A 25,528-nucleotide genomic window follows, 5' to 3' on the forward strand; every position below is an offset into this window, starting at 1 on the left:
GACAACACCTGCCAGGGTCATCAGTAAGTCCAAGGAACCGAGATCCTACCTCGTGGAGATGGCCAATGGGAATGTGACCCGTCGGAACAGACGTCACCTCCAGACTGTTCCTGAGACCGAACCTCCTGCTGAACAGCAATGTGCTCAGTCTACGGCGTCTCAGCAGGACAGCGATTCCCCACCGACAGATGTGACGGCGCCGCCGGAATCACCAGTGAGCCAGCTACCAGCAGGACCTTCCTCAGGGCCTCCCCTTCCACCATCTACTCCTGTGAGAAGAACCTCCAGGGGCCGTGAGATAAAGGTGCCTCTTAGGTTGCGAGACTGATGATGTTCAAAAAGGGCAGAATAACCCCTTACGGGACTGAGGGTAGTCTACCCCTGTGACGTCCTGCACCGTTCTGAGACTATTCGCTAACAATGGAACAAAAGGAAGATGTTATTTGATAACAAAGTTAACATAGTGTTGCATTTATTTTGTTATATTGTTTAAGGAAATTTAAGGTTTAATTAATATTGCAAAATGCAGATGTTTAGGATCTTGTTATTGCTAACTTCCAAAAGGGGGAGATGTTGTGAGATTGTCTTTTGTCCAGGTGAAGCTACCGTAGTTCTGGGTATGCTAACCACGAGAGTCGAACGCATAACTTATGCTATTCTGTACTAGACGAATAAAACGATCTTAATCAAGACCACGACCCGTGTCTTGCTTCATATCATGACACCCTACTCATTACATTTATATAGCGCTTTGCATAGAAGGGGGAAATCTCCTCAACCGCCACCAATGCAACGGCAGTCATATTGCGCCACAACGCCCACCACACACCAGCTTATTTTTCAGGGATTTTTAATAACCACAGATAGTCAGGACCTTGTTTAACGTCTTTAACGGCACAGTCGGTGCTTTTTGACAGTATAGTGTCCCCGTGACTAAACTGGGGCGTTAGGACCCACACAGACAACAGGGTGAGCACCCCCTGTTGGCCTCACTAACACCTCTTCAAGCAGCAACTTAGTTTTCCCAGGAGGTCTCCCATCCAGGTACTAACCAGACTCTTCAGGTTACAGGCGTCTTCAGGAAACAAAACAATTAGAACTTGTAATTATACAGTTCTAAAGAGATTTATCACAACCACTGCTTCAGTATTCATACACACAAACATTATGGAAAAAAAGTTACAACATGTAATTTCAAAATAAATTTCCTTGACACTAAATATTAAATATACACATTGCAATTTAGATTTTATTCTTTCCTAATGTTTTCAGACATTACAGAACTTGTTTTAATAGACTAAAACAGCAGTCTACATGTCAATGCACAACTGAATGAACATAATTTAACAGGGAAAAATAATCAATCTTTACTGCAGAAAAAAGATATATACAGCATCTATAATATTTTTGGTAACACTCTTGTAAACATTTCATCTTCCAAACAAGTATCAAAATCTCCTTCACAATTAACTATGAAAAATGGCTGCAATTTTCATTTTCATTACTTTGAATATAAAATTAAAACTATGAAATGAAGTAAAATTATGAACCATTCAAATACATCACATCAGCAAAACCTGTTGAATCGAGATGTATTACGTTAACAGCAGTTTTTCTGAATGTCATGTGCTTGAGTGCTTTATCAAAGTCGTAAATAGAGATAGATATAACTCATGATGTCATTACCACTCCTACAGCTATTATTCTTTTCCATACTGTCTTAGTTTCTCAAGAAACTGATACTAGAGATCACTTGAGCATGACTCACACAAAAGCTGTTTGTCACAACCGTCCAAAAAATTGTTGAGTCATTAAATGGTGTGAGGTGACAAATGATGTCATGAAGCCTAAGTCAGCAAAAGATCAGGTGATGATCAGGTCATGAAGGGAGAGGAAGCTACTATTGTACTGAAACGAGAAAGACTTGGTTGTATTATTCTAGTTAATTTCTACAAGTTAATCTCTTTATATGCCACCATAAAGTGATTTTTTTTTAGATAGATTTTTTTTAGAAGATATCTCTACAGAAAAGTGAGAGAACAATTTAATAAAAATAAAATATCTGATAATTAACATATGCAAAATAAAAAAGTCACACTGAGGGGAAAAAGAAAATTAAGAATGGTTTCTTAATCCAGTGCTTTGAAACATTTTACTGTTGTTTCATAAATAAACCCAATAACACGTATGGAATACTTAAAATAATAAGATATCAATGGCACATTCTTCCACAATCTACTCTAGATTTCAGAAGTGCAAATTTGTTTCACAAAAGTAACAAAAAAGATGAACCCAAGCAAAATTTTTGCACAGCTTAACTTATACAAATCCAATACACGACTTTCTGCAGTGAGTTATATAATTCACAGGCCTATGGCACTCATGATCAGTGCAAGACTTTCATGTCTAAGCAGCTTTGCTTGCAACATTCTCCATTGGACTAAATTTTTTCGATTGCCTGAGCTCTGCTTACAGATAAATATGATTCCATTTTGGACTATTAACGGCTAAAACCTTAGCCACTACTTAGAGCTTCCTGGTAACACTCCCTGTGAGAAAAAATATACACACAAATGTACAACAACCAAGTGTACATGTACAAAAGACAGATGTTTCAACAGAGACAGACCTCTTGTGGACAGTTTAAGTACTACGGGACTGTGCCTAGAGAGGGCTGCCTAATGCTTGAGAGAGAAAGAGGCTTTAAAACTCTCAGGAATAACCACTGCAGATGTTATTACTAGAGTAGCACATGCACATTATGTATGTTTACGACTGACATCAGACACTTATCACATCAGGGTTTCTTCTGTTCAATTTTGTGGTACTTTCTGGGGTAAAAATAGCACAGACAGAGCGATTATATCCTTACTAAGATTCTGACACGGTTTCCCGTGTGTTGCTAGCGGTGTCATTGTGATCGGCTGAGGGTTCTTCCATCTCTGAGGTGCTGGAGTCGTCATCATCTGTTTGTTCTGCACTGTGGTACAGCATGAGAGCCTGGGTCTTATGGGTAATGGTGATGGTGCATGGACCCTGCGCCCACGGCTCTCCATCTACCTGCATTGGCATCCGAGAACTCTTCAATACCAGCTACCACAAAGAAGCAAAAGGATAATCATGTTTTCATATTTCTGTTTGTTGTTGGACAGTATAGGTGTATATGACACAGAATGAAAAGTACTAATAGTTCTTGTGTCCACTGCCACAGGGCGAGCAGAGCAGGTGTTTTCAATTAATTCCTATGGGTGTTGAGCAACATGTTTGTGCGGAGGCTTGTGGGATTGACAGCGGACCAGAGAAAGCATTGAGAGCTTCCGAGCACATAACAAAAGTTGAGAAAGGCTCAACTTTATGCAAATGAGGAGCGGACAAAGTCGGACAACAGCAATTAGCTGTGAGGTTTAGGTAGTCACGTCCTACTATTGTAGGTTTTGCAGTTGTTACATACAGGGGTTGGACAATGAACTGAAGCACCTGGTTTTAGACCACAATAATTTATTAGTATGGTGTAGGGCTTCCTTTTATGACCAATACACTATCAATTCGGGAGTTTAAGCCATTATTCGTCGAGAACAGTATCAAGGTCACTATGTGATGGTGGTGGAGGAAAACGTTTTCCAACTTGCTCCTCCAAAATGGCTCAAAAATATTAAGATCTGGTGACTGTGCAAGCCATGGGAGATGCTCAATTGCACTTTCATGTTCATCAAACCACTCTGGCACAAGTCTAGCTGTGTGTATTGGTGCATAATCATGTTGAAACACGGCACCCCCTTCAGGGTCCAATGTTTGAACCCTTAGGTGCACATGGTCCTCCAGAATGGTTTGTTAGTCCTTGGCAGTGGTGCCCCATAAGGCACAATAGGGAATGCCATGATTTTGCAGCCCAAACCATCACTGATCCATCCCGATGCTTCACTCTAGGCAGTAACAGTGCGGGTGTTAAGCCTCTTTGGGGCTTCTCTAAACGTCCCAAGGATTTGGGAAAGACAGTGAAGGTGGACTCATCAGACAACAATACATGTTTCACATTGTCCCAAGAACCGACATTTGGCATTGGCACAAGTGACTGAAGGTTTTGGCTATAGCAGCCTGACCATGATATTGATTCTGGGAAGCTCCTGACAAACAATTTTGGTGGAAACAGAAGAGTCGAGGTACGCATTTAATTCTGCAGTTGGGCAGCTGTGGTTTTAAATTTTATCGATACTCCTGTTGGATGTGGTTTGTTTTGAGTGGTTGTATGCTGACATTACCCTGGATACCATAGCTCTCGATCACACTCTGCTCTTACTGATGGAATATAAAATCAGTGAAGCTTGGCCACCAGACCAAGCATTTAAACTTCCAACAATATCTTGGCCAGTTTTCAGTTTCATTGTCCAACCGCTGTATATGATACATTTTGAAGTCTGGATGCTTTCATTGTGAATAGACTGGCTGTTAACAAACGTTTATTAAATTGACACCATATGTTTGTTTTTTCGGCAAACAAAACTTATATCTTTTCAACTGTAATTGTGTGTATATATGATGGTTAATTGCCATGCACTGAAACCAAACATAGATTAAATGGTTAGTTCGCCCATTTAAGACATGAAGTTGTATGCAATCCTTACCAGTACTATAGTGCATACACACTGACCCACTCTGTAGTCACCTCCCTGGTTAGAGTTCTGGCCGCTGGAAGTTTTTCAAGAAAGTACTCCCGGTTACTTTCCGTGGCCTCAAAACTGTGCGTTTTTACGTGAAAAAATTATTTGCTTTTCAAAGCTTGATTAATTTACCACACAAAAAACACGCCAGACAAAATATATACCTCAGTTTTAATCAGCACTATTTTCTTTCGGCACTATTTTCATACTTTCTTGAAAAACTTCCAGCGGCCAGAACTCTGACCAGGGAGGTGACTACAGAATGGGTCAGTGTGTATGCACTATAGTGCTAGTAAGGATTGCATACAACTTCATGTCTTAAATGGGCGAACTAACCCTTTAAACACACTTGCTACAGACTCCCCAAAGGCGTATTTTTGACGTTGCAGTGTACACGCCCAATTAAGCAACATTAATGCTGTAGGAGTCAAGAACATTTTTATGGTCTCACCCGTACAGTGTGTGCCTGTCCCAGCCTCACAGGATTGGCCAGTTTCACCTGGATCTGTGCACAGTGGAATGAGCCATATACCCCCACCACCTCTAATAAGCCATCATCCACACTGAAGAAAGAAAAATGAAGAAAATATTAAACCAGCAGTATTTTCAAATGGCTTCCTACTGTGATCCAGATCTATGGAGTTTCATTTAATTTTAGCCTGTGTTCACAAAGACAAACTATGAGTCTCTAAAGTGTATAGTGACGTCTGAATTCTCACCGTGTTGGAGGATATGGCTCATCTCCCATTCCCTCCCACAGTCTACATCCACCACCCCAGTAGCCGATATTACACACTATTATCCCCTCCAGATTGGGCAAAGTCACTTGCTCTCCATCCAGCTCCAGCTAAAGAGACACAATTAAGCATTAACAAGCATTAGAACTGTAATTATGCAGTACTATATGTAAAGATAAAACTATCTAACACGATTCAGTTCAGTAAATGTAAGACTTCACTAATTATTTAGTTAAAGTCCTACATTTTTTCTGTTTCACTTGGATGTACATCACAATATGGAGGAAAAGATCTGTTGCTACTACTATTTCATTCTTCTACTTCTGTAAAACTTCATCAGTTGTAAACGAGTTTGAAATGGTTATTCATCATTACAGCATTATTTAAGACCCAACAGTGGCCCAGTCACAAATGGTACCCTAAAAACTTGCAGCCTTCCAACGAGTCCGCACTTTCGTGACGTAACGCAGCTTTGACTTGCGGGAAGAAGTCTGCCTCTGAGCTTGCTTTAGTGCGGGCTCGGCAAAGGTGCGCATTAAGGGCGCATATCAACTGCAAAGGGGGGCGCTCCTGAGCACCCTTCTGAATCCACGGACACGCACACGCAGCAGCCATTGTAAGTCCACAAGACCTTTAGTGCATATGAAGTGTGCCATTTGGGACAGGGCCAGTAGGAAGTCAATGTCAAGGCTACAGACTTCCAGAGAAAATGCTAATCATATGATGACAATAACAAAGGTAACCATCAGAGAACACTTTGCCTAAAAAAACTTTCTCAGGGAGCAAGTTAAAATGTTTACCTCAATCTTCTTATCCAAATCTTTACATTCTTGCACTAAACAATCTTTGGTACCATAGAGGAAGTACACTGCCTATGGGAAAAGACAATTGGTAGTCCTTTTAGCCATAAATTAACAAAAAACTTCAGCTTTTAATGAAAATAGAGAACATAGCAGTGCATTAATACAGGATAAATTGTGTAGTAGGCCTACTAAAAAGACATTAGTATTAACTAATATGTGTATTTTTAGTCCCACTTTATATTAGGTGTCTTTAACTATGTACTGGTGCTAAAACATCACAAATGTCTGGTATAATGCACTTACTGTGTTCATGTTATATTTTATAAGGGGTTTACATTGTAGTTATAGATGTAACTACAGAGTATCTACAAATAACATGCATGTACACAAATAAGTGCATTGTATCAAAAATTTATTTAAATGTTAGTACATAATAGTTAAAAACGGTTAATATAAATCATTATGTAAAATCGTTTTTTATCATTGTGGATGTATTATCCAACTACAGAATCATAACATTTTCTCAGTTCCTTTTCGAAGTGGAACTTCAAAGCTGTGTCTTGGTGTTGATGCTATGGGGAATGCCATCAGCGTGACCAGTGTCTGAGCATGTGTAAACAAACATCAATCATTTTTGGCAAATGGCAGTCTATGATGTCACACATGGAAATCCAGAGAGTATAAAAGGGTGCCTGGGTTACCAGCTTCTTTGTTTTTTAAAGAGCTGTTTGTTTGCAAGCACGTGAAGTAAACAATAGAGAGCAGCGAGACAGTGTGTTCATCCATGTAGGCGTTATCCTACACCTGAGGACTAACATGAGCTCTGCATCATCTGACTTGGAGCAGAGCACATGTGTTCAGCCCTTGATGGATGCCCTCACTGTGACAAGTTTACAAGGAAACTCATTCTTGTCTTTTCCAAGTTATTTTCCAAGTGCCTGCGCCCCGTGGATAGTCGTGCTGTTGCTGCGTCCCATTCGAAAAAACGTGGAGTCGCCCGTGGTTTTTCTCTCACATTTCCTTGTGGGCTATGATCGTCCCTGCCCTGTGAGCGTTCCATTTCTTCCTAATCTTCCCACTGAGGTGGGAAAATCATGTAAGAACCCTTTACTGAGCCTGCATTTTTTCCTTTCAGCATTCAAATTATTTGAATGTGGAGGAATCCCTCCATAGCTTGTAGTGTGCATTAGTGGGACACTTTTATACTTTTATTGAGAGTGAAATAAAACTGTCTGAATCAGAAGTCGTTGCTATGTTGTCAGTCTTTCCCCTCCATGCCCACTTTTGTACCATTTTTACCTTTTAACTGCCGACATCAGGCTTTGTCTTGGACTGATGATTCAAATGGTGCATGTCGCAATCCAACCCATGACTTGATATGGTCATTGGAAAATGCTTGGGTGTTAGCACTGCTTATGATGATGATACACAGAGCAACTTTTTGAGCAATGTTGCTAGGCAATGTTGCCGTCAATAGGCAACCAGATGAGACACAGGGCCCACAACCCATCTAAATTATCCAGATGGAAATGTATTGCCCATTTTCAATGGGAAAGTGCCCAAGCTACAATCGCTCTGCAAGATTGCCCAGCAACATTGCTTAAAAAGTTGCCCTGTGTATCATCAACCTTAGAGTAACTGCTTGAGAAAGACAGCTGCGGTGAGATGATGCAACCACTCTTTGATTTAAGTTGCCTTCGTCATGTTTACTGGAGGTTTCAGTAGTAATGATTATTGGATTATCAATCAGAACGCTACGCAACGCTACGCAGTGATTTTTTAGGAGGTGGTCACGGTGAACCTTACGACCCCTTCGGTTATTCTTAATCATTACTGATCTGAGATGATGGTAGAAATGACTTAATCCTTATTTTGATTATCTCTCCAGTACTTCTAGATGGCTATATTAGTCGACTGCGAGTAAAAAAAAAAGTCCATGTATATGCACTTTTGGGATGATGTGAACTCTCACACATCATTCTAGGACTCGTGGTTGTTAACAACTGTTGCTTAAGAAAACATGGGAATAAAGCCGGTTGTTCAGTCATTTTTGGGAAAATAAGGAAAGAGAGGACCATTCTCTCGGTCTCCTGTATAGCACACTGATGTGCAGATTTTGTAAATATTGTGCAAATACTACTGTCGTGCGATGCAGAGACTTTTTCATGGCGTTGGTGGTGGGTTGCATGTCCGAGGACATCCCGTCCTCTTCACTTGGTAGGAGAGTGGACTGACACAATGGAGATGAATCAATCATCCCTCTGTTGCTGCCAAAGTCACCTATTCTGCTTAACTTTCTGGAGGCTCTTGCTAGGGTAGAGCTAATGACGAAGATAGTATCCTCTCTCCTTTTCCTCCCTTATGAATAAGGGTCAAGTAGGATAACATGCTCCCTTGTGGATGGGATGCTATCAGTCAACAGTGGGCACAAAGCTATGGTAAACAGAAAGTCACATTGGGTGGAAAGCCATGCATCCCACACTCCTCTTTACCATCCTCTACAATGTTTTTTTGTGTGTGTTTAAGTAGAGTTAGAGAGCTTCCTTCTTGACAAAGTCACCTTAGGGTTGATGCAGGGTAGATGGAGTTTTGTTGGGCAGTCCGCAAGCGTCCATCTGTTCCATTTATCTCCCTCCCCAACCAGTGTAGGGGTTTAAAGTAGAGGTGTAGGTTCCCCTTGGGTCATGGTTGCTTGGTAATAAGAGTTGCTGTGGGCAGTACGCTACGAGTCCCATTCACCTCTTTTACACCAATTTGTTTTGGAGTTTAAATAGGGCTAAGAACTTCCCTCTGCATATTTATTTCATCAGGGTTGAGACAAGGCAGATAAATGATGGACAGTGAACAGCCCACAGTGTCCTTCCTTTCACTGGCCTCCCTCCCCAACTGTTGGGGCCGGGTCGCTTGGTAAAGGAGTCGCTTTGGGCAGAACGCAACGCATTCCACACTTCTTTAGCTGCCTTCTGCCATTTCTGAAAAAGACTGCAGTTCTAAGCAGGGCTGAAAGCTCCTCGTAAACAAGTACCCCATTAGGTTTGATAATAGCTAGATGGTATTATGGTGGGCAGTCCGCACTCCGTCCCTTTATTCCATTTACCTCCCTTCCCAACTATGGTTGAGGCTTAACGGTTAGGGACTTTTATCTCCTTGGGATGGGGATTATTAATTAAGCCTGGTGACGAGGGTTATCATGGGTAGAACACTAGCGTTCCATGCCCCTCTTTTACTGCCCTCTCCAGTATACTGGGGTTTCAAGTAAGGCTAATGGCTTCCTTCCAGTCATAGTCTTCCTTAGGGGTAATACAAGATAAATATAACAGTTTTGAACAGTCCGCAGAGCATCTCTCCATTCCATTGATCTCCCTCCCCAAACATTGTTGGGCTTTAAGTAAATTTGTATGCTCCTACTTTGAATGGTTTGCTTTGTAGTACGAGTCGCGATAGTTGGAACATAATGCGTCCCAAACTAATCATTTCTGCTCTCTCTGATTATTCGGAATTTAAGTTGGGCTAAAAACTTAGTCTGGTTCAAAACAATCACTTTGGGTACCACAATGTGTCCTATGGTCTCGTTGCCTCCCTCCTTTATTATTTGTTTGTGGTTAAGATATATGCTTCCCCTCGGATAGAGAAGATACTAAGGTTGTAGCTATGGGCAGCTTCTGATTTTTCATCAAAAGCAACCCTCTATGCAGACCTAGTCTAGTCCTGGCTAGTCAATTTCTTTGTTTACTCGCCAGACGGATATATATATATATATATATATATATATATATATATATATATATATATATATATATATATATATAAATAAATGGCACAGCTTTTTAAGTATCTGACTCTGAACGTTCAGTCTAAACATCAGTCAATCAATCAAGCATTATATTATGATATTGTGATAATCAAGCACTATTTAATGATAGAACTTTAGTAATTAGAACTAAAACTTGGTATGTATAAATGCATTGCATATTTGTAATTTTAACTAAACTTGGGACTGGTAGTGGTGCTTAAGATATTGTTGGTCATTCAGTGTTTCTGTAAAATTAAAAGATAATAGTAATATATACTAGTAATTATTATTCAAAGATAATAATAGTACTACTAATAACAATATAGCCTACAATGCACTAAGGATTGATGAGCTGCTAGGTTCATGAATATTAATCACGTTGTAAGCGTTAGCTCGAACTGACTTGCTGAAATCAAAACGGTAATAGATGAGCGCCAGCCAATGAGATTGCCGTTTGCGCATTAGTTCCGCTCATACCGAAGAAACTGGCATATCAAGAAACAAAGAATATCGTTTACATGTAGCGTGTCAATTCTGCGAGGTATGTAAGACTCTCGCTCTCTCTATTTGTGTGTGTGAGAGAAACAGCGCTCTCAGCAAAGCGACGGCGAGTCATGCACCTTCCCACTAGAGTTTACGGTACGTCAAATACAGGTATGCTGCGCATCGTTTGAGCTAAATTGAAATAGTACAAATCGCTTGACGGAGAGCGAAACTCTCAAGCGCTTAGTCAGTGTTCACTGTTCAGCGAGTGAAAATATATCTATGCTAAACTTATACTTGGCCTCCAACACACACAGGTGAGTAAAATCCTTTTACAGTCTATGGTAAAATCTAATAATTTATTAGCCAATGGCTAATGATAGACATTATTTAGTCACCCAGAGTGAAGATTTAGTCACATATGAGAGATTTAACAATCTTACAAGATTGGCTTTTTCATAATTAATTATTGCTTAACAAGACAAAATCATATCTTATGATTTTTTGTACTAGACAGAAACTCAAATCCGAACCCGATTCCTGTATAGGCTAATAACTTGTGCTGACTGTACTCCTCTGCTTAAAGTTTAACAATTTAAATATCTTGGTGTATGGCTTGATTTCTGAGCTTTCTTTCAAACCACATATTGATCATGTCTTATGTAAAGTCAACTATGGAATTAATGTTCTATACCAATCTCGTAATTGCTTTACTCATAGTGGCCCTAATTTATCATTCTTGCGTAGAAACGGGCGTATATGTTGGCGTAAGATTATGCTTACACTCCTCTCACCGCCTGATTTATGAAGCTGTGCGTACCTTTGAAATCCATGTGTACGCAATACCTGCCCTTGATAAATGCCGCGGCTGAAAACGATCGTTATTAGAATAACACGCCGCTATATATTCAAGTATCCGCTTCCCCCACGCCCTCATTTTACGCTATGGAGACACGGAAGACGGCAAAGAGGAGACACTTCTCTGGAGATCGAGACCATCACCATCATGAAAAATTATTATTAAATCAAACAAACAACAACAAGAGAACATGCAACATATAATCAGGGACTCATACTATAAATTAATATAAATTAAATAAGTGCAACTGCATGAAATAAAAGCCAAACAAAATAAATAGTAAAATAAATTAAATAGTAAAAATTAAATAAATATTTCCAATGTCACGTTCCAATATTGTCCACCACATAAAACAAATAATTTAAAAATAACACACAAATACAGTCCTTAAATACAACAATGTTAAAAATACATTCAAATCATTTAGTAACACATTTAGGCTTATAGTAATTCGTGCCGAACTTAGAAAAAAGTAATGATAACAATATTCAGGCCTACTATTAGGCTACGTGTTGTAGCCATTAACTAAGTGCATTTAGTTTCATATTTGTTAAAAAATAATAATGTTATTTTTTCCCCATCTATGTTTATTATGAAAAGTGAACATAGACTAAGATAGGATGCGCAATATATCGGGAGACATGCTAAGACATGATTTTGGCCACTTAATTAAGTTTTGTTTTGTAGAAAGCCTTTCTTTAAAGTGAATTTCGTTTTGTATAAATTGTAATTTAATTTTAATATTTTTTTCATCAACCAATTGCCTGGATTTAATAAATAAGAAGCAAATAGCAGACAATATAATGATGAGTCATTACATGGAGGCGCGGTCCCTTGCATTGCACGTGAACTGGAGCGCATCACAAATTAACCGAAACTCAGTATATGCCTCATAGACATGAGAAATATATCTATAAAGAAAGCTTGAAATGTCTTTAAACGAAACAATTATAAACGGAAAGAAATAGGCTACTCTCTCTATAGGCGCGTTCACTACGGAGATGGTGATCATCAATTTCATCTTTGCAGACACAACTCTAGTTTATTAATAGAAATAAGATACAAATTTATTTTTAAAAATGGCCGTTTATCGCGTTTTGGAAAAGAGCTCCTCACATCTTTTAGTTTGTCAGTGCGTTTTGTGGTGTTAGGAATTGTTTTTCTGTGCATTTCCGCACTAACTCAAAATGTGCGTACATGTACACCACCTCCTGACCTGGCGTAGGATTTGAGCGTGCCGTACGCCAACGTCCATATTGATAAATATCAAAGTCACTGTGGTTTTGGGTGTACGCCAGGTGTACGCTGGAAATTTGGTGTACGCACTTTTGATAAATGAGGGCCAGTGTGCGTAAGAAACTTGCCTCTCAACTTATACTTCCGATTTTTGACTATTGTAATGTTGTTTATCAAAACTTTACAAAATCAGAACTTTGCCGTCTTAAAACAGCATATAACAGACTGTGCAGATTTGTCCTTGGATGTCCCTTTCTCATGCATCACTGCACAATGTATGATACCCTTAAATGGCCATCTCTAAATATAAGACGACAAATTCACTGGCTTCAACTAATATTCAAATGTATTCACTTCAATTACCCTTCTTATTTAAAACAGTATTTTGTTCCTGTTACTTCAAATTATCAATTGAGGCACTCTGCTCAGCTTTATTTTTCTGTCCCCCGAGCTAAGAAATCAGTTGGCAAAAGAGCTTTTATGTTTAAAGCACTTTTAGATTGGAATAACTTACCTTCTGATATTAGATCCATTACTTAATTTGGGATGTTTAAGTATACCCTATTTTCTTACTTTGAGATTGATTGCTCATGTAATGAATGATACTGATACATATATCATACATTCAAATTAATTGTATTATTATTTTGTGATCCATGTACATACAATTTTATATGTATTTTTGGTCAGTTTGACCGTCTAGTTTTGTAAAGTTCTTTATATTTGATGTAATAATTATTATTATTTTTTATTACTGTTGTAATAAATAAATTTTGAAAGAATTTACTTACATTGTAGAGGGTTGTAAAGTCCGAAGTTTTAGGGGTTATTCCCCAAAAAACACATGTGGATAATGGCTTTGGGAGCAGAGCCACCGTTTGTCTCTTGCATAAGTCACATAGGACATGCCCTTGGGTGTTGACGCATTCTTCTGACTCCGGCTAGATCCTTAGAGTCACTTAAGTGCTAAGCTCGCTCTGTTTGTGCATACTCATAGTGGGGCAGGCATTCTTCAGCATGGAGTAGCAGGTATTGCGTTCACCATAGCGTCAACACCAGCAATGTTGAAGTTCCACTTTGAAAGGGAACATTTTAGATTGCAAATGCATCCCAGGTTCCCAGAAGGGGAATGAGATGCTGTGTATTGTTTCTATGCTTCAGGGCATGCCTGCATGTCTTCTTCAGACAAAAGAGTTGATGGCATGTAAACTTGTTTACAGTCTACTTTGCCACAGTTTGTTTACACAGGCCCAAACACCAGTCGCAGATGTAGTTCCCCACTGCGTCAACACCAATACTTGTTCCCCTTCTCATGGAACCCAGTTGCATTCGCAATCTGAGACATTATATAGTAGGAAGAAAAGCAACAACAAAAAAAACGGAATATATGTTTACATATATAAACATATTAACACAGAAATATGTAGTTTATCTTAATAAACATATGTACAAATACTCTTATATGCTTTTTGGATTTCATTTTCCTGTGAAATGACTAGATGGACAGGTAATGCATCAGACCTTATTGATGATTCGGCTGGAGAAAAAGGAGGGTGTTTTCTCTCTGTGCGCATGGAAGTTCAGCGCCATGAGAGCATCAGGACCCACTGAGAAATAATTATTCATGGCCAACACCTGCCGAGAAAACAGCCTTGAGCTAAAATCACAATCTCATTTCTTTACCACTTCATGAATCAAAAGCACCATGATTGATTTAACATATACATATTAACAAATATTAACATTATGTATTAACAAATTAATACATAGTTATTTCATGGAATTTTATGCTAATACATTAGTTTTTATGCCAGTTTAATTAGTTTAACATATAACTTCTTGCGCACTCTGAAATACTAATGTTCCTGCTGGTTGTTCAAATACTGTATAGTGTATACTGACCTTTGGCTTACGAAAATAATTTCCTTTGGAGGCAACTTGAACTTTCCACCTGAAACATTCAAAGCAGGAATTCAAAATAAGAATAACAAAATCCAACCCTCATGATACAAGACATTACAGCACAGCCAGGGTCTCACCTGTCCATCTTGACTACTTCAGCCTCTAGAACATTCCTGAGCACCTGTTCTACTGAGATCTCACCAGCGTATCCTGCTCCCCATCCCAAAGAGTTTGATAAATCATTGCCTGTGCCCAACGGCAGGATGGTCACAAAAGGGATAAACTGATCTTGACCCTTTTTAGAATAAGAGACCAACAAACAATATTTTATAACCCAAAAATATACTTTTTTAAAATGAAATTTAAAACACCACAAATGTGAAAATAATTCAATGCATAATGACATTACACATCCTACTAGCCAGGCCACATGAATATACAGTCTTTATATATTACAGCACTTAAACACATGAAAAATGTTATGTATCCACTCAACTATTTAGCTTATTATAGAGCACTCACCTTCAGCTTCATGGTATCAATGGCATCCAGAACCCACCCCACTGTGCCGTCTCCCCCACACACAAGAACACGCACGCTGCCTGGGGGCAAAAGAGTACACAACTGCAGGGCTTTAGAGGGGGGCAGCTCAGACAGATCAAACACCTGAAAAAAAAAAAGATTATCCTTCAAAAAATATATTCATAAAAAGAGACATGGAATACATGGAAACAGAAAAACACTGGCCAAGTGTGTGAATGTAAGCAGAGTTAACTTCTACCTGTACAGGGTTCAGAAGGGTACGAAATTCTCCCAGCAGAACCTCCCCCATGTTGTTGCCACTTCTTGTGTTTGCCAAGACCAATACTGGAGTCCAGCCACACCCGCACAGTGCAGCAAGCTACGATCATACAAATAAACAATTAAACAGTCAATTAGGTTCATTTAATTACAGTGCGTTTCATTTAAGAAAAACTATTCATCTCAAGTAAAAGCTTTTGTGGCTTTTTTCAAAGGAGACGCTGCACTGGATATAGGAAGGGAATGCAGGGTCTTGTGATGCATTTTTTTCAAAGTAGAACTTCATTTAACTTGATGCAGCGATTATACACAATATGCTGAAAAAGCAACGAGACTGTGCGAAACGGTCAAAGACGTCCACCTTAAACATTCTTCCATAGAAAAGTACATAAGCCAGAAATTCATACTGCAATATACCGGTGCCTTTTTGAAATTCTCAGTGTGAACACACTACTTCCACAACTTATACTACACTATGGTGTATGTAACCCAGTTAAAAAAAACATGAGGTTATAAGTGATGTTTGTAGTAGGCCTATCATTTTTTTTAATTTTTAAAATTTTTTTTAAATTTTTTAAATTTTTTATTTTTTTCATTTCATTTAATTATATCATTTAATAATCCGAGCATATAAATAGTATGATTTAGAAGGTTGAAATTCATAAAAAAAAATAAAAAAAAGTTATGATAAAAATGTTAAAAGCAGTTTAAAAATAATTATGTTTATTGTTTAAAGTAAAACAATGTATTTTTGAAAACGGTCTAAACCAGCATTTATGGGGTTAAAAACAATTGGCCGGAGAGTGAGGTCTCAGTTATTTTGAAATCAGCACCGGGAAGTAGAAGGGTGAAGCAAAAGAGTGAGCGTGACAGAGATTTTGTTTCTCTGTGTCACGTTTCAACGGGGTCTTGCCTACTGAAGTCGACAGCGCCGCAGAGGCTTCTGTACTACAGCAGGAGATTTCGTCCCTTCTACTCAAAGGATCGATAGAGGAGGTTCCTTTGGGGGAAATCAAACAGGGCTTCTACAGCCATTATTTCCTAGTCCCGAAGAAGGGCGGCAGCCTGCGACCCATACTAGACCTCCGCCGACTAAATTTCTCCCTTTACAAAGGAAAATTAAAGAAGTTTACGCTGAAATTCGGTTGGGAGATTGGTTCGTGACAGTAGACCTCAAGGATACATATTTTCACATCCAGGTCGAACGACGACACAGGAGGTTCCTCAGGTTCGCCTTTGGAGAAAGAGCGTACCAATACAGAGTCCTCCCCTTTGGCCTCGCTCTAGCACCGAGGACGTTCACGAAGTGTATGGATGCTGCTCTGCCCCTGTTGCGGCTCCAGGGCATCCATATTCTCAATTACCTGGACGATTGGCTCCTTTTAGCCCACTCCAGGGAGTTAGTGACTCACCACAGGGACATTGTCCTTTGTCATATTCAGTCTCTCGGTTTAAGGTTAAATACAGAGAAGAGTGTTCTTACCCCAGCTCAACACACAGGTTTCTTAGGGGTGCACATGGATTCCGTTCTTATGCAGGACCGCTTGGCTCCAGCGCGGATTTCCAGTTTGGTGACATGTTTGGCCCGCTTCACGCTAGGCCATCATGTTTCTGTGGGCACTTGTCGCAGGCTTCTGGCCCTCATGGCCGCAGGCTTTAAGCTTTGGTCTCCCAGCTGATGTTCAGGAGACCATTGCAAGTGCGAGATCCCCTTCTACTAGGAAGATGTATTCCTCCAAGTGGAGGGTGTTTGAGTCATGGTGCACAGCACATGCTAGGAACTCAGTTAGCTGCCCAGTTGGCTCAGTGCTGGAATTCCTGCAAGAAATGTTTGCTTCTGGAGCGGCCACTACCACTCTCAGAGTATACCTCGCGGCTATTGCCGCTCATAGAGAGTCGGACAAGATTCCCCTGGGTAAACTTTGGTTAGTTTCGGCCTTTATGCATCGGGTTAGGTGCCTAAAACCGCCACGCTTCCCTGTAATTCCCTCATGGGACCTATCAGTCGTCCTGAAGGGCTTGACAGAGGCTCCCTTCGAGCCCTTGGAGTCAGCCCCTGAGGGGATTCTGACTCTTAAGGTTGCTCTTTTGTTAGCTTTAACTTTGTTGAAGATTTACAGGCTCTCTCTATTAGCGAGTCATGCTTGGACTTCGCTCCTTGTCTGGTCAAGGTTACCTTATGGCCGAGACCAGGATATGTACCCAAGGTTCTGCCCACAACGTTCCGCTCTCAGGTTATTAACCTTAATGCTTTCCATCCTCCTCCTTTTGCCTCTGAAGAGGATAGGAAACTTAACTTGCTCTGCCCGGTTCGAGCTTTGAGGTTCTATGTGGATCGTTCGGGCGGTTGGAGAAAATCAAACCAGATCTTGGTATGTTTTGGTGCTGGCCGCCGCGGGCTTGCCACATCTAAGCAGAGGATTTCCCACTGTTTACGGGTTCCCAAGTTTTATCTGCTTGAACTGGTTGTGTAAAATTTCTGGTCTTGTACTAGCTATGGCAGCGCTTTAGCTTGGCGACTTTGGTATTTCGTTCCCACTGCGTCTTAAAGCTACGCAGCGTTGAGTGTACCTATGAAAGAGAACGTCTCTGGTTACTCACGTAACCTATGTTCTCTGAATAGGGAACGAGACGCTGCGTTCGCTGCCAAGCTCCTTGTGCTGCCGACAAGTTTCTTTTTTCGGCAGAGGAATCTGAGGAGCAGATGGCATGCGCGCGTATATAATTTTACGAAGTATGAGCGTTGGGGCGGCGTCCGCGCCATCAGCCAATGAATTGGCGAGATTCTATAACTGCATCTTAAAGCTACGCAGCGTCTCGTTCCCTATTCAGAGAACATAGGCTATGTGAGTAACCAGATACGTTTTCAACCTGAAGACAGGGAAGTGAATCAGACAGAGCTGGGAGCCACCAAGATTTCTCTCGTGAGTTTTACTGGAAACCTGGAGGGGAAAAGAGAAATCAACGGAGTTTGTGTTGAAGTGCTGATTGGATGCTGAGCCTGCTCCTGTGATTGCTGTAGTAAGGACTGGACCAAAACATTAACTCAAGGCATCCTTCATTTTGTTTGCTCACTGACGAGTCAAACGGCCATTAAGTTTTGGGCCACAACGGACACAAGCACCGCATCAGGCCTGCTACGGTATTTTAGTTTTATAATAATTTTGGTTGCCAGCTTTAGATTGCATTGTGGTGTGTGGGCCCACAAAGTATGTTGTTTTAAGTGACTTTGAAGTGGTACATTGAGGTTTTCTGAATTAATCCCTTTGCATGTTATTATGGTATAAATTGTTGTCTGTGCATTTATATATGGTATAGTATTGACAATATTTTCCTTTGAAAAAGAGGTACATTTTAGGTTGACAGTTTAAAAAAAGAACAATTATATACTTATTTCTTTTTCTGATTTCATTGGAGATAATAATTTCTTTGAGTAAATAATTGAGACATATTTTCGAAAACCTTGTGTTCTGTTACTTTAATACTTACCTGGAAAGAGGCTATACAGAGACATACATATACAGACACTTATGGTTACAAATCTTTATTAAAACTATAACATAAGAAAGGTGAATTCATAGGTAGGTTAGAAAAACATTTCATGTGGGTAGTTTAAAAGAGAGATCCAAGATAACATTTAAAACTGAGTTAATCAGGGTTAAAACACATTTGATAAATATATTAAAAGAACCCAAAGGCCCTGACCTCTTCAATATACATACTGAGGGAAGCACTACATGTAGAACACAAGTGCAAAAGTATGTAAAATGGGACACATCTGATGTGTTCTACTCTCAGAATCAGCTGAAAATTTCATAATGATCTGATTCTTATATTTTGATTTAGCACACCTTTTGATTACACATTGAATGATATTACAGGCACAATGGAAGATTTTGAAAGAATGGGTGGCTGTTTTACAAGTGCATTTTCATTAAATGTACCACTTCATGTAAAATAGTACCAGAGATTATTAAAAAGACTGTATAAATTTAAAAAGTACCACTCTGGTCATTCAATCAGAATTATTTAAGGTGTAAAAATGAGAGAAAATCTGTGTTGTGCAAATGAAATTGTTTTAAATCTTAAAGGGGTCATGAAACTACATTTGTATTACTTTTTTTATGACTATATGTCCACTTATAGACCTTATGCGCCAGGGAAACAAGCACACAGCCGTCTTTAGAATTTTGTCTTCGAACTTCCATGTTTGCGGTAGCTCTGTATATTTCTATGGTATCACTGCCGAAGAGTAATTAGCAGGTGAAGTGAATTTACTCAATATAGAGTTAGCAAACGTTATCATGAGCATTGTAATGTTTGAAGTGGAAGTCATAATAAATTTCAGTAGAACAGGAAGATTTTAAAACAAGCGTTTCATTCATAAATTCGTAAAATCTTATGCTGTGGAAATACAAACTGGAAGACAGAACAGACTAACAAGGAAGTTTTGAGTTCTGAAACTTACAGTATGTTTTTATAGCACAATGATGTCTTGTATTTTTAAAAGATCAAGGGAAATTTGATGATCCCTTTAAATAAACATTAAACAATTGATTGACAGACAAACCGGCCTCTGTGCACAGCTAAAACTTTTGAAAAAGAAAAATGTCTCTGTTTGACAGATGTTTGTGTTTGTGAATGGATCCTCACCTTGCTGTACTCATCAGGCTGTCTTCGGCGGAGCTTGTTGACTTGATAGAGGTAATATGGAGGTATGATAACAGAGCGAAACTCTCCAAGATCACACAGATCATCACTCAGACTGGAAAGGCAGTCGTCATGCACTGTTGTCTGACACCATACACACCTATTCCCGAATAAAAGCAGCAAATGTTAGTGAGGGCACTTGTAGCTTGTTATAAAACACTGAAATGGATACTTTATTGACTGCAAAAGAATTTTTGAAAAGAAAGAAAAAAAAAAGATTGACTCTGTAGAAACCTCATTTAGAGATTTCTTATCTTCAACAAGATACAACCTTAGTAAATCATAAAATAATGGCACAAATGATTTCAAAGTGATTTTAAATTCACAAAAGCTAATCTGACACCAGTTTAGTGCTTTGACACTGAGGATTAATGTGAAATAAACTGGTCCTGGATCACACATTATAGTTGGATTACAGGGATTACTGACTTTTTAATCAAATCACGCTTTGGAAAGATTAAACGCATAGTGAAGGACAGGCTTCCAGTTTGTTCTGACAGTCAGTGATGCATTTTCTGGTGCTTCAACAAAAAATTGATTTCTGTGTGCTCTCTGTTGCTATTGCTCTCCAGGTAATATATTGCCATCCTTCTTGCCCAATTGTTGCAAAAACACTTGTCTTTCCTTTGAGATTTTCTTGTAAATATTTACTTTGACTTTTGTAAAAATTTATAAAACTATGGATGCTGTAGCAAGGTGGGCGTTAGTTCTAATCAAAATAGTTTTTTTTTCTGTTTATGGTTAGAGAGAATGTGTCTTTAGATTTTTAGTTAAAAATGTTCAATCCCCTATTAGAAAGCGTTTTGTCATGTTGCCCTTCCTCAAGAAGTTGAAGTTGCTTCCCATTACTTTCTTTTTTTACAAAACTGATTTATCAATCCTTGAAAAGTTGCTGACCATGTTAAAGTGCCATGACAGAAAAATTTACTCTTTCACTAGTGTAAATTTAAAAACTTTTTTCCAGGTGTATGTTGACTAAAATATGAGCCAGATTCTTTAAAATCTCCCATATTCTCCAAAAACAAGGTTATTAGTTTTTGTTCAAATGTTTTATATCTCCAACACCATAAGACCACTGTTTTAAATCATGATGTATTTTAAAACCAAGAGGATAATTTGTGCTTCTCTATGATTTCAATTATAATACTCAGGATTATACTAAGTACCTATAGTCGCAGAGTTTTGGTTGAGTCCCGCACTGCTGTTTGCACTCGGCACAGTAGCTGGCGAGGGGCACATTTCCTCTGACCCACTGGTGGCAGAACCTCCCATCTGTCTTACTCTGGGTCATGATCTCCTTACACGAGAGGATGCGATCTGCTCTGTGTATGCACTGCTCATCCGCACATATGCCGCAGCAGTCACAGAACGCCCCCTGCAGGATGGGCTGAGAGCACACGCAACAGTAGGTGGGCTTGTTGAAGAGGTCCGTGTAGTGCCAGCCGTGTTTGCCCTTTCGGAACAGATCTTTCAGCTGAACTTTGCGTTTGGGACGCTGGAAGCTGCACCACAGTGTGATGAACACTGGGACCAGAACAGCAACAACGGTCCAGAGGAGCAAAGTCCACTCCTCCCGTAGCTCCTCAGTGCTATCCTCCATAGCCACAATTCTAAATGTACAGGACCTTCGCCACGCACAAGACAGACCAACTGAGGATGATCATTAAATTCCAGCGATCGTCATCAGTCATTCATTTTATCGAAGCTATGAGATCCCACAACTATCTTCAATTTATAACCCCATCAGCACATCTTCACATCGACAGGCAATGCAACAAACCTGAGTCGCACTGATGTTACAGACCAGCCATCGTAAACATCCTTGCTGTCAAACACTTGGTACAGCAAGACAAACTGTAAGCAGATAAATTACATCCACGTTTATATTCTACGTTTTGTTTGCAAAGGGGAGATCCCGTTGTCATCTTTGTTTGCCACGCACTGCACTGAAACCAGTGGAAGAATACAAGCAGCGGATAAAAATCCTTACTAGATTCATCTAGTTTAATATACGGAAACGGAAATGATGACGTAGGTATATGACGGATATTTTCAGTGACCAATAGGAACACAGTACGTGAGACAAAAAGCGTATAGTATATTTAATAACAAGTCAGTAGCCTACTTTTACAGCAAAATGAGCCCTTCATAATTTACGTGGGAATTTTTTTTTGCAGAAGTCACTGCGTGACACCTTACATTTGATTCTATTTTATTTAATTAGTCATGTATCTTATTATTTTGTTTATGTTGTTTTTATGTTGTTAGGTAGTCACATTTTTTTCTGTCTGTGCATTCTGCAGGTGTTTTATGTTTTTTGTCTGGTGTTTTGTCGGGGTTTCTGTGCACTGTCAATTCCTGTTTATAATATATATAAAAAAACATTTATAGAAATAGGCTTACCCTTTTTTTAATTAATCGTTTTCCACCTGGGTGCTTGTCCATGGAAAGCAATTAGTTTGGGCAGGTTGATAGAAATATACACCATAATGTAATATTTTTATCAATACATTTCTGGCACCCACACGGCCACTTTTTAACCTTTTTTATTTTATTTTATTTAACCTTTATTTATCCAGGTAAACTGTTTGAGAACCACTTCTCATTTACAAACTTGACCTGGCCTACAAACATGACCTGGCCATAACCTTAATGCTGCATATTAAGAGTCAGACGTTAAAGTTTAAGTGAAAGCGACATCTTGTGGAATAAGTCGGTAACTTCATCCAGATGTTGAGGCAGGAGTTGTCTTCTTCCTGTAACCAGTGGCCTGTGAGCAGAGGTGCTGTGGGGGCAACTTCTAAATTACGTTGCCATGTATTTCTCCTCCTCATAAGTTGGGTAAAAACTGCAGTGCGGTTATTTCGAGCCGAGGACGGACATAAGTGAAAATTAAGCTATTGGCATGCTTTTTTTGCGTTGTCTTATTGGCTCTCTACACTGGTATGTTTTCCCTGTGTATCTTATAACATGGGTTCTATTTGCATATCACTGTTTGTGTTTTTTTTATTTTACTTTTTTACTATGGCTTTTGACGTTTGCAAGCAGCCTATGCCTATTTTACCGTTTCATTTTCATGCAAAATAAGATTTAAAAAAAATAATATTTCGATATAAGGTGTAGCCTAAATAGCTTATTTTTGTAGTATTCCTGCACTTCTAGCTATGACTGAAATAATGTAATATTAAGTTCTGTGAGATTATTTTCATTCTTAGCCTATAGACCTAACAATTTTGTCATTGTTCCCTATAGGCTATGTAGGCTTTGCCTATGCCTATATTCATATCCAGCATATTTTTTTAGCTGCTGAACTTGTCACCTGAACACAAGTGCCTGAACAAGTCTTACAAATTAGCCTATGTAATAATTTTACATGCACTTTCCGGTCCTCTAATAATTAAAGAATCGAATCGTCCTCTAATAATTAATCGCGACTAACATGGCAAAAACGTATTAAATGCTGCTCGGCTGTTTATCTGCCACGTTGGTATTTACCGTAAGGGGCTCATTTTCATACCCCTCGCGGGTCAGAGCTCCGGGTCACGTGCGCGCCAGGGCGCGCTCCCCGGGGAGACGCGATCATGAATGGGTACTTTGTGTTCTTCCATAGAGAAACAACGCTGGGAAAGGGAGGGAGAGGTTGAAATGGGGAGGGAGGAGAGAAAGTGAGTAAAGTGTAGCCAATGTGTACGTGCGTGCGTGTCTGTGTGTGTGTGTGTGTGAGAGAGAGAAACGAGGGAGATAGATGAAGAAAGAGGGAAAGAGAAAGGCCAAAATTCATACAAATTAGACCCTCAAAGGACTCGAGGAAATCTGAAAGAATAAAGACTCAGAAGACAGAATGGCCGCCTGAGGAAGAATTGAGAAAAGAAAATTAATGAAGCTAAATAGAAAGAAAGAAAACAATTGAAAGACTTTGATAATCTTATTTGTTTGCATACAAATATACATGCCTTTTTTTACAGCATAGCCCCTTAGTTAGAATAAATTGTGAACCAGTTTTTTATATATTCGTTACATTTAGTCACATAAATAAATTATGTTATCATTACCATGAAATTACATGAAAAGGGGACCTTGATGCATTTATGTCATTTTTCAGATGCAAACCCCATCATTAAGGAGAGCTTTGCAAAGCAGCTTCTCCGTACTAAGAGACAGAAGCCTGGACACCCCGATGAACCTATGAGGGTGAACCACCTCTCCACTCCTTTTATTCACATATTTAATAACAAAGCGAATGCAAACATATTGCATGAAAGCCTGCAATTCTTTGTTTTTGTGAATATCCATCTGTGGTCACATTGCTGGTTTTAAGGACAAAATGCTTAAATCAATAAGTGAACACAGAACCATGTCAATAGAATTCAGAGTCCATTGTGTGTGTTTCAGGAACACATGCTACATATGCAGAGGCTGGAGCAAAGGGCCCGAGAGACCAATATGGAGCACTGGCTGAACCCTCACTGCTTCCCTCGTTGTGACCGCAACTACGGCTACCCTGTGTAACTGACCCGCAGTGATGCATAGGTCCTTCTCATCTTAAGATTATATCTCTCACTGAAGACTGCATTGTTTGATACTAACATGGGTTCATATAGGCTATTATTTAAATTGTGCCTTCGCTCTTTTCTTTATAAATAAAAAGATAATTAGGTGAAGAAAGTCATAGGTTTGCAACTCAAATGTGTCCAGACAACAACAATTTGGGTCAAGGCAACAATAATGTTTTACTCACTTTACATCATCTGGGATTTTTTAAACAATGGAGCTGAAACAACAAAAACAGGAAAAAATCTTTATTCATCTTTATTCAGGGTTTAAGTTATAATGATGATTTATTTTTGTGTGTGGTGGGAATAGTAGGCTAGTAGGCTATAGGCTACTTACCGTGGTTAAATCATACGTTTCCTTTTCGACTTTTGTTGCGCTGTTTTGCCGTGGATTTTAAAGAAGGCGAACAATTGAATGTAACTGCGACCTCATTGCTTTTATCAAGGAAAGAGTTGACATAGGCTTCTAAAACTTGTTAACTTAGTTGAGTGCAAAATCAATGCAAAGTGTTTTTTTTTTTTCAGGCAGAAGACAAGAATTCCGGTGACGACAATGCTGATAAAGATAACGAAATGGATTGCAATAAAAAAAGAAAAGATCCAGAAATTCTGAGGAGGCCAAGGACACAAAAACCACGAAGACACCCACCCATCGATAGTAGGCTATAGGAGCATTGTAGATGTCTTATTTAGATGGGAAATCTTAGAATCTGTGTTTTTTAAACGAATTACAAAATTGCATTTTGAATAAGAAACCTATAATCACAATAAAAATGATTTACTTCAAATTTTGATTGTGACTATGGTTTATCTTGCGTCCGGAGTATTTTACTTGTAGGCCTATTATGACTGGAACGTAAACAACCGAGTTAAATCGAAACTAAAAAGATAATTTAGAAGATTCATGGTGTCTATAAACATTGCCAAGAATTTGGCAAGTGTTCACCTTTACACTTCAATATCTGAAGGCCCAACAGTGACTGTTTGAAAGCA

General features: G+C 39.2%; 2 protein-coding genes across 3 annotated transcripts; one reads left to right on the plus strand and one right to left on the minus strand.

Moving 5' to 3' along the window:
* Positions 1–1,222: 1,222 nt before the first annotated feature.
* dgke (diacylglycerol kinase, epsilon) lies at positions 1,223–22,019 on the minus strand. 2 transcript variants are annotated; one of them, XM_077199018.1, is made up of 11 exons: positions 21,149–22,019; positions 19,926–20,082; positions 15,253–15,372; positions 14,994–15,137; positions 14,609–14,766; positions 14,472–14,520; positions 14,091–14,204; positions 6,196–6,267; positions 5,378–5,505; positions 5,110–5,221; positions 1,223–3,093 (listed from the first exon to the last, which is right to left on the minus strand). In XM_077199018.1, the coding sequence occupies exons 1-11, from the start codon at positions 21,580–21,582 to the stop codon at positions 2,872–2,874; spliced, it is 1,710 nt and encodes a 569-aa protein (XP_077055133.1). In that variant the 5' UTR covers positions 21,583–22,019; the 3' UTR covers positions 1,223–2,871. The 2 variants fall into 2 exon arrangements, with proteins under 2 accessions (XP_077055133.1, XP_077055134.1); XM_077199019.1 differs by lacking the exon at positions 6,196–6,267 and having other exon boundaries at positions 21,149–22,003.
* Positions 8,570–25,191, plus strand: cunh17orf67 (chromosome unknown C17orf67 homolog). Its single transcript, XM_077199041.1, has 4 exons — positions 8,570–8,636; positions 24,085–24,173; positions 24,375–24,512; positions 25,061–25,191. The coding sequence occupies exons 1-3, from the start codon at positions 8,585–8,587 to the stop codon at positions 24,489–24,491; spliced, it is 258 nt and encodes an 85-aa protein (XP_077055156.1). The 5' UTR covers positions 8,570–8,584; the 3' UTR covers positions 24,492–24,512; positions 25,061–25,191.
* The last annotated feature ends 337 nt before the right edge of the window (positions 25,192–25,528 follow it).

This window comes from Siphateles boraxobius, unplaced genomic scaffold, assembly GCF_051911475.1.
Source record: "Siphateles boraxobius isolate OS27281-9 unplaced genomic scaffold, OSU_SipBor_1 41, whole genome shotgun sequence".
NCBI lineage: Eukaryota > Metazoa > Chordata > Actinopteri > Cypriniformes > Leuciscidae > Siphateles > Siphateles boraxobius.

Coding starts and splice junctions, on each gene's coding strand:
- cunh17orf67 (XM_077199041.1), top strand. CDS start 8,585: ATGCTCCCTTGTGGATGGGATGCTATCAGTCAACAGTGGGCACAAAGC. Junction 8,637..24,084: donor ACAGTGGGCACAAAGCTATG/GTAAACAGAAAG, acceptor GTCATTTTTCAG/ATGCAAACCCCATCATTAAG. Junction 24,174..24,374: donor ACCCCGATGAACCTATGAGG/GTGAACCACCTC, acceptor TGTGTGTTTCAG/GAACACATGCTACATATGCA.
- dgke (XM_077199018.1), bottom strand. CDS start 21,582: ATGGAGGATAGCACTGAGGAGCTACGGGAGGAGTGGACTTTGCTCCTC. Junction 15,373..19,925: donor AGCCTGATGAGTACAGCAAG/GTGAGGATCCAT, acceptor GTATGATCGTAG/CTTGCTGCACTGTGCGGGTG. Junction 15,138..15,252: donor CCCTTCTGAACCCTGTACAG/GTAGAAGTTAAC, acceptor TTTTTTTTTCAG/GTGTTTGATCTGTCTGAGCT.